At 34.6% G+C, this 8,981-nt stretch overlaps 1 protein-coding gene across 1 annotated transcript; it reads left to right on the top strand.

The window, feature by feature from the left end:
- The first annotated feature begins 6,123 nt into the window (after nucleotides 1-6,123).
- On the top strand, nucleotides 6,124-7,250 carry LOC121243492. The gene is made up of 4 exons (XM_041141615.1): nucleotides 6,124-6,217; nucleotides 6,338-6,459; nucleotides 6,574-6,707; nucleotides 6,861-7,250. The coding sequence occupies exons 1-4, from the start codon at nucleotides 6,166-6,168 to the stop codon at nucleotides 6,982-6,984; spliced, it is 432 nt and encodes a 143-aa protein (XP_040997549.1). The 5' UTR covers nucleotides 6,124-6,165; the 3' UTR covers nucleotides 6,985-7,250.
- Nucleotides 7,251-8,981: the final 1,731 nt, after the last annotated feature.

Raw genomic sequence — 8,981 nt, forward strand, 5'->3', positions numbered from 1 at the left:
CATACACCAAGAAGTAGCAAGTGATAGATTTGGTTTTATAGGTGAACAATGAAGAATTTGCTCTAGAGTTCTCAAAACCAAAATCTAGAATTGCACCTTTTAGAGCTGAATTCCATGCTCTTGGGGCTTGTTTAAGGCCATAAATTGCTTTGTTTAACATACAAACATGATTAGGTTTTGTGTCATCTTTGAAACCTGGAGGTTGAACCATGTATATCCTCAGTCAACTTACCATGTAGAAATGCATTATCTCAATAATCACCATTGTGTCACAGCAACTATTAAAATAGTCCTAATAGTAACCAGTTTCACAACCGGACTAAATGTTTCCTTGTAGTCCAAACCAAGTCATTGATTGAAGTCTTTTGCAACAAGCGTCGCTTTAAAACGATTAATCGACCCATTGACTTTTCTCTTACCCCGAAACACCCATTTACAGCTTATGGGATTACATTTTTTGGGTGGAGAAACTAATATCCATGTGCCATATCTCATTAGAGTTGTGAGGTTCAGTCAACTAGGTTCAATGGTAGGGGGAATAGGATATTTGGTGACTGCATGAAATTGCTTAGGTTTGTAAATTTGGTTCATTGACCTAGTGACCATGGAGTGAGTTCTTTGTGGCTAGGACACATTTGGATCAATAGACACAGAGGGTGAAAATTGTGTGGAATTGGGAACTTTTGTGTGGGAATGTGGTGGAGGATTTTCTGTGGAGGGTAAAAATTGTGAGAAATCAGGGACTTCCAAGTGGGTTTGTAGAGGATTTTCCATGTGTGTGGAGGGTGAGAAGCCCTCATTGGGATGCAAGAGATTAGGGTTAGAACATGGAGAATTTAATTGCAAATGTCAGGAAACAAAAGAGGGGAGATCAGAGGAGTTGCCTAAAGGTCATGCGGAAGTGGTGGCACGATCTGAGGTCATTGGCATTTGTCGCAGTGGAATCGGCACACAAATGGGTGGAGTAGTGACTCACTAAAAAATGAGTAGCACAAAGGCTATCTCAAGTGCAGTAGGATGTCACGTAATAATTAGGAAAAAATTCCTAGATCGTCTCCTCAGGAAAAGTTACTTAAAATAAAACTCATTTAAAATGATGAAAATATTCACAAAGAGAAAATAAAAATGGTGCTATGTGCAATGAATGGAAGAGTGCAACGGGAATGAAAAGGGCACAAGTCATGGACTAGATTCATATTTTTGGATTTTTGAGTGTCGAAATGAAATGTAAAAGACTAACAAATTGAAATTAACAACCAAATAATCAACTGAACTAAACAATCTTAATTAATCTGAAAATTAAATAATAAAACTGAAATTATTTAAGTCCTAATTAAGCTTTACTCAATCTAATAGCAATGAAATTAAGAGATTAATAAAACTAAGGTAAGAATTAAACTAGATTAGAAAGTAATTGACAAAATATGAACTGAGAATTGAAAAGCCCCAAAATCAAGATTCTAGAGATCATCCTTGTATTCAAATCACAAATTTTCAAAATCAATCCATAGCATTTGTAATCACTATTAAATGAAAACTTAAAGAAGCGAGAAAAATAATTAACACGAAGTAAACAAACAGCAAATAAAATACCCAAAGGTCTAAAGCAAATAGATCAAAAATACATCACAAACTTTAAACTAAAATTAAATAAATAGTAGAGAGTGAAAAGAGCAAGCCAAATGAATGGAGATGAAAGTGGTAGGCAATGGAGGAGAAGGCTGGAGTGCAGCAGTTGGATCTCGAGGTTCTCATGCCGTGCTGTGTGCATCTCCAAAAAAGGAAATATGTTGTTCCGTCCCATCCTCCAAACGAAAAATCCTCTTGCCTTTTTTATTTCCTTTCGGTGCGGCATGCGTGCGTGTGTTTCTTTTTTTTTTTTTTTTTTTTCATTCTTTGTTACTTCCGTCCAATAACCAAACACCAAGAGATTGGTGTGGTAGGCAATGGAGGAGAAGGCTGGAGCGCAACAGTTGGATCTCGAGGTTCTTCACGCCGCGCTGTGTGTGTCTCCAAAAAAGAAAATATGTTGTTTCGTCCCCTCCTCCAAACGAAAAATCCCCTTGCCTTTTTTATTTCTTTTCGGTGCGGCGTGCGTGCGTGTGTTTCTCTTTTTTTATTTATTTTTTCTTTCTTTGTTACTTTCGTCTAATAACCAAACACCAAGAGATTGGTGTCTTTTTTACTTCTTTTTGACTTTTTGACTTGTCTTTTTTCTTTGACTTTTCTCATGCATTTCTTTGCCTATATAAAAATAAATAAAAATTAGAAAAGAAATAAAATAAAATAAAATAAAAAAGAAGAATTGAATATAAAAAAATATGTTGTGCATGTGAATGAACATTGTCTAATTAAATCACAAGTTATAAAATTAAAGCATAAATCATGCTATTAACCAATTTAAATCACAACTCGGATTTATTCATCTTAACCATTTTTCATCTAAAACCAATAATAATGTAATGAAATAAATAAAATGTATTAGTTCTAAATGTATAAAATATGCAATAATTCATCTCAATGAAGCAGCAGTCCAAGACGACGAAGGAGTTGGTGTACGCATAGAGGAAATGGTCTAAAATGGGTTTTGGGTTTCGTCGAATGTAACATGGTGAGAGAGATAGAGTCTATTTGTAGAGAGATCTAAACACTTGTAAGCATTCTGAGTTTGAGAATAGTCTACAAACAGACACGGGATGGCTTTTGGTTGAAGCTTATTTGTGTTGTAAGGTTTGGTGAGGGGAAAACAGAGACAACCAATTTTTTTTTAATTTCAGGTAATTTGGGATTTGATGGAATAAGGTTTCAAATGGAGTTTTGTTTTGTAACAAGGGAGTGGGTTACCGATTAATCAAGTAAGCTGTTGTGGAGAAGGCATGAGGCCAAAATGATAGTGGTAGGGAGGCATCATGTAAAAGTGTGAGGCTTGTTTCCACTAAGTGACGATGACGATGCTCGGAGACACCATTTTGCTGAGGTGTATGAGGGGTGGTGGTATAGTGGCTAATTCCATGAATAGAGAGATATTGTTTAACAGCAATAAATTCACCATCATTATCCGAGTAAAGATTCTTGTTTTTTGTTTGAAATTTCGTTTCAACAAGGTGTTTAAATTGAGGAAAAATGCTACTTACACCGGATTTTGTTGCCATGGGGTAAAACCAAATGTATTTGGTAAAATGATCAACCAAAATCAAATAAAATCGAGAGCCTTCAAGACCAACCTTGTTAGAGGGACCCTAAACATCAATGTAAATTAGATCAAGTGGTGCATGACTTTGAAGACTAGTTGGATGAAACGGTTGTTTATGAGCTTTATTGATTGAATAAGTTGTACAAAGATGAGACACTTGCTCTTTGTTTTTTATGGGAAGCGAAAAAGAATTAACAAGTTGCTGAATAATTTTTTGAGACGGATGTCCTAGACATTTGTGCCACCCATCGAGTGACGTCTGTTCATGCACATTTGCAACCATTTTGGAGAGGATACCAGTGAGTCCAGAAGCATGTAAACATCATTTTTACATGCACCTTTAAGTAGAACCGCCCCTGTAATCTGATCCTTAACAAGAAAAAATGAGGGATGAAATTCAACAAAAACATTATTTTGGGTAGTGAAATGATGAACAGAGAGAAGAATTTTACGTATACTCAGAACATGAAGTGTATCATTTTTAAATGAAAAGTGCGGGTGGGTGAATGAAATACCAATGAAGCAATATGTGAGACACGCAAACCTGATCCGTCACCAATGACAATCTCATCGGTTCCATCATATTCTGAATGGACTGATAAATTTGCTAGATCGTTGATGATATTGTGAGAGGTAGCCGAGTCAATAAGCCATTAAGTGTCATTGGCTTGCAAGGTAGAAGCACAGTTAATTGTTGCCTCATGTTGCCTCAGAGAAATTCAACCGCAAGTAATACTTAGCAATATGGCCTAATTGATCACATATTTGACACTTGGGTTGATACATGCGCGGGCCATTGGGCTTGTTGGACTTTTTGCTGTCCCGTGGGCCTCTATTGTTGCAGTTTTGGGCCGAAGAGCCATTAGACTTGGACTAGCCTCCTTTCCTTGATTTGTTGAAGCCTCTAGAGCCATTACCTCCTCCCGAATTGGGGAAGGACCTGCGGTTTGAGAAATTCGCCTTAGTGATGAGCTGCTGCGTGGTGGCATCAAGACGACGCATATAGCTTTCATGACTCATAAGGAGATCATGAAGCTCCTCAAAGGACAGTGGGCATTCCCTTGCTAGGATGGGTGCAAAAATTTCTCAGAAATCTAGTCCCGGATCATTTAGAATGTAAAGAGTAAGATCATCCTCAGAGATAGGATGATCATTGAATGCAACCTCAACTAGAAGAGCCTTGACAATGTGCATAGAATCTTGAATCGACCGATTTTCTTTCTTGATCAAGGTAAGTTCCTCCTTTAGTTGCATGGCATATCTTCGGGACTTGCTTGCATACATGGTGTTTAAGTTGTGCCATGCATCTTGAGATGTTGTAGCAGCGGAAATGAATGGGATTATGGTGGGTGTAGCAGAGGCTAGAATGGCACTTAGGATCAATTTGTCCTACCTGACCCAGTAGGTTTGTTCAAGGGGAGAGACATAGGAAGCATTTGGGGAGGGACATGGTTTATCACCAGTAACATAGTCGATGAGATTGTAGCCAATAAGTAAGGTTTCAAACTGTGCACGCCATTGAGGAAAGGTTGAGGGAGTGAGCTTTTCGTTGATTTGAGTTGCAATAATTAGGGCAATTAGCGAGCATCTGTGGTGGATTGCGGGTTTTTGATGGGAGGTTGGGAGTTTTCTGGGTTGGGGATCGAATTGTCATTGAAGTGGGCTCTCCTGATACCATGATGAGAATTGAGTATGTACAAAATATTTGTTTTCAAGAAAACAATTGTATTACAACACTAAAAAATAATACACGGACCAGTATAACATATATACATGATTTGTAGAATCTATTCTAAAAAAAAAAGACTAAAAATAAGGCTATATTTTCTATCAGTTACAAGCTTAAAACAGAGTCAAATTTTCTTATTTATTTTCTAGCTGTTACATTCTTGGTTATTGACAAATTTGCTACTTGTGTAATCTTCAGCTTGATTTGAGGGATTATCATTTATAAAGCACGACATCATCCTTATATAAAATGGCGAAAAGATGTGAGAAAAGTGACGGGAACCAGTAAAGTGAAGACACCTTAAGCTGCATTCTCAATACCATCGTCTATGCTGTAACGCACCTTACATCTAAATCTGTGGGCTGCTACAGAAATTTTCATGAACAAAAGGTCGGTTGGAACTTGTCATTTTCACGGCATATATATCGGAATTACCCCCAAAACAACAGCTAACGTCAAACTTTTGGTCTTTTTTATACTATTTCAGATAAACAATCGAATGGGGGATAAGAACAAGAAATAAGATTAGACCCCATGACAAAAAATATAATATATTTATTGATAATATTATTCTTTATTTTAAATTTTATTACGCGCACAATTAATAGATCATTTCAAGATATTATATATATATATATATATATATATTTATATAAAAGTGAGATTTAGATAGTAAAATGAGATGAGATAAAAATTAAATAAAATATTATTAAAATATTAATTTTTAATATTATTATTATTTTAAAATTTTAAAAAATTAAATTATTTATTATATTTTATATAAAAATTTAAAAAATTTAAAATAATAAAATAAATTAAAATAATTCTTGAATCCAAACCAAATATTAATAGATAATAAATAAACATATCTCATGCTGCATTAAATGTGATTGGAATGATGATAATCAATTTATATATATATATATATATATATATATATATATGATACATATGATAAATATTTTTATCTTAAAAGATTTAACAAAAAATATAGAATTGATGTATTGATGTGAGTTGAAATAATATGTTAAATTATAAAAAAAATTATTATAAAATTAATATAATCTACGTCATTTATAAAATTTATTTTTCTAAAAGTAGAACACTTCTCGATAGATATTAACAAAGACAACACGTCCCATTTTTTTTTTTGTTCAAGCAACTAGTTGAGAAGGTTTTGCTAACTTATATATATATAGAGTTAGGAGGAAGAAAAGAAAGAAAAAAGAAAAAGAAAAAGCAAATGGGTTCTCTAATGGCAGGTTGGGGCTCTCGAGTCCAAGATCCAAAGTCAGGTAACCTTGGATTCCAAATGAATATTACTGGAAAAAGTTTCCAAATTATGGGTTTTTGTTGGAAGACATTGGGTTTTTTTTTTTTTTTGTCCTGGTAAATGATGATGAGAACTCTTTCAGTGGCATACAAAAGGAATCGGTCATCTACTAGAGGAGAGATTGATGCTTACTGGAGAGCAAAGAAGAAAGCTGAGGAAGAACATCTCAGAGACATTTGTATTCCCTTATCTGATAGCATTCAGGTTTTGCATCTCTTTCATGAATTTCGTTTCATTTTAAGGTCCTCTTCCTGTTTCTTTTTTATATGCTTTGTCTTATTGTTGGTTGTACACAAATTCTTGAAACGAATGTGACAGGAAATCAAGTTTGAGGAATCTGGGAAAAAGTTGGAGAGGTCGAAATCCGTGCCTGTGGCCAACACAAAACAGCAGGGTTTCATGGACATGGAAACTGAAAAAAGCCTGGAAAAACTGATTATGAAAAAGGCGTGGTAAACATATAAATATATATATATATATATATATATATATATATATAAACCTTATAACTCCGAGAATTTTGTTAGAACGCTACCGATTGTGAGATCCATTATAATTAAAAAAAAGCTTGCAAACTGTTTGTCTTATTTCTCTTGTGAATGCAGGTGGACTAGAAGCAACTGGGCATTTCTGAACGAGCCACCAGCTTCTGAGGCTGCTTCTAACAGTTACACTTCGCAGTTCCACATTGCTAGCTCCTCGAAATCAAACGCCGGTGATGGGGATTAGCACCTAATATTTCTCAACTCTGAATTATATTATTGTCCATATATAAATGAGTGTGTATATCCCTGACTTGTTGCAGTTCAATCATATTCTGCTAAAGCTTTTTGAAGAGAGATGTTGCTTGAAATGGATGGAAGTGTGTAAATATGAAAGGTGTAGTCCTTGCTACCTTTTAGGCATATAGTCATTTAATTTTGTCTCTGATGCTTGTACAAAGAAACTGTTTGTAACTCTGTTTTCTTAGGGTTAATGGTTATACTTTTGAGTGATTTGGTGACTTACTTTTTCCTTTTGTCTTCAGAAATATGTCCTTCAAATTCCAAGCATAACAAGGAAATTTAGGAGTTGCCTCATTTTCCAATATGCTACTATGAATCATGTTGTAGGAGTTGAAACTCTTTAACTCTGATCAGAATTCCTCCACCACATTCCAGAAGGAGACAAAACTGAATTGTCGAGATTTATATCTGTTACCAATCTTAGTGCATCCCTTTCCAGGATTATGTCTGTCATGCCCAAATTACACACCAGTTGCATGCTTCTTAGCCTTGTTTGTTTTCGCATATGAGATGAGATAAGAGTGAGATGAGATAAGAGTTGAAAGTTGAATAAAATATTTTTAAAATATATTTTTTAATATTATTTTTATTTTGGGATTTGAAAAAGTTGAATTGTTTATTTTATTTTGTGTGAAAATTTGAAAAAATTGTAATGATCAATGAGATGAGATGAGGTGACAATAGTTGTGAAAACAAGCAGGCCTTAGTATTGCTAATATCTGTTTATCCTTTGTTGTAGTAACTTCATGCCATCCCTCCCACATGTTAAGAGTACTCGCACATTTTATCCCAACTTCTAGTGAATCTTACATTCCCTTTCCTTTTTTCCCCCATTAAAACCAAGTCTTCATTGCCTCTAGTTCACAACATAAGTTCGCAGGCAACTCAAAGCAAATTGTGGAATACGTTGGGATAGGCTATAGCCATAGCTACAACTTTACAAGAACCTCTCTACCTGGGATAGCAACTTCTCATTCGAGCTTTGCAATTTTTGTCATACTTGTTAGGTGAAATTACACAAATACCCTTGTATAGTAATACAAAGATCTACCAATTCACTCATCATTAACATAAAACAAACTAATTGCATAACACCAAAATTGGTAACGAAGGGAAATCCTTTAAAGAACTCTTTAAAGATAAAATCCTGCAGGGCTGTTATTCTCAGAAAAATCAATTTTATTATTTGAAAATCCGTTACAAGCAACTTTCAATTACAAAATTTTTGTCAATTAACATTCTTACTTGACTAGACAAACGATCAAATTTGTCTCTACCATAGTAGCAGCCAAAACCTCTAATGATATTCAAATATTGACTTCTTTACTGGAACTCTAGTGGCTGAACATAATCACTATATCTCAACTTTGGATTACGATCACACTTTTTGAGAGAAACCACATGAAAAGTGCTCTAAAAAATCTCCAGGACTGAATCTCTGCTCATCCTAATTAAAATGACAGGTTTATATATCTTTCTAGGAGTAGTTTTCAAGTCACTGTGAAACTCTGCTAATGGATTGAATCTGTCACCACAATTTTTGCTGACGGTTAGCTAACGCTTGGAACTTATCTTCTCAGCATGTGTTGATTTCAAATTCAAAGTCTTCTCTGGATAAGATAAGGCCCTTGAAATTCGACCTACATTTGGAATTTATCATCACAACAATATTTTGACTTATCTAAACACTTAATTACAGATTTCAGATAAACTCAATATTTTACATTCAACAAATTACAAATTCAAACTAAAGATGATATCTATTATCTTAGACACACAATTCTAGCCAACCTCTTAAAATTTGCATTTTCAATCTCCCCCTTGGTGGATTTGTGACAAAATTAATCCTTTGTTGAATGTGACTTGAACCTGAAAAAAATAACCAAAGAAACCCCACAACAGACAAAAACCGAGCAGAAATTCCAAACAAACAATTTTGAA

Source organism: Juglans microcarpa x Juglans regia, chromosome 8D (assembly GCF_004785595.1).
Source record: "Juglans microcarpa x Juglans regia isolate MS1-56 chromosome 8D, Jm3101_v1.0, whole genome shotgun sequence".
Classification (NCBI taxonomy): Eukaryota; Viridiplantae; Streptophyta; class Magnoliopsida; order Fagales; family Juglandaceae; genus Juglans; species Juglans microcarpa x Juglans regia.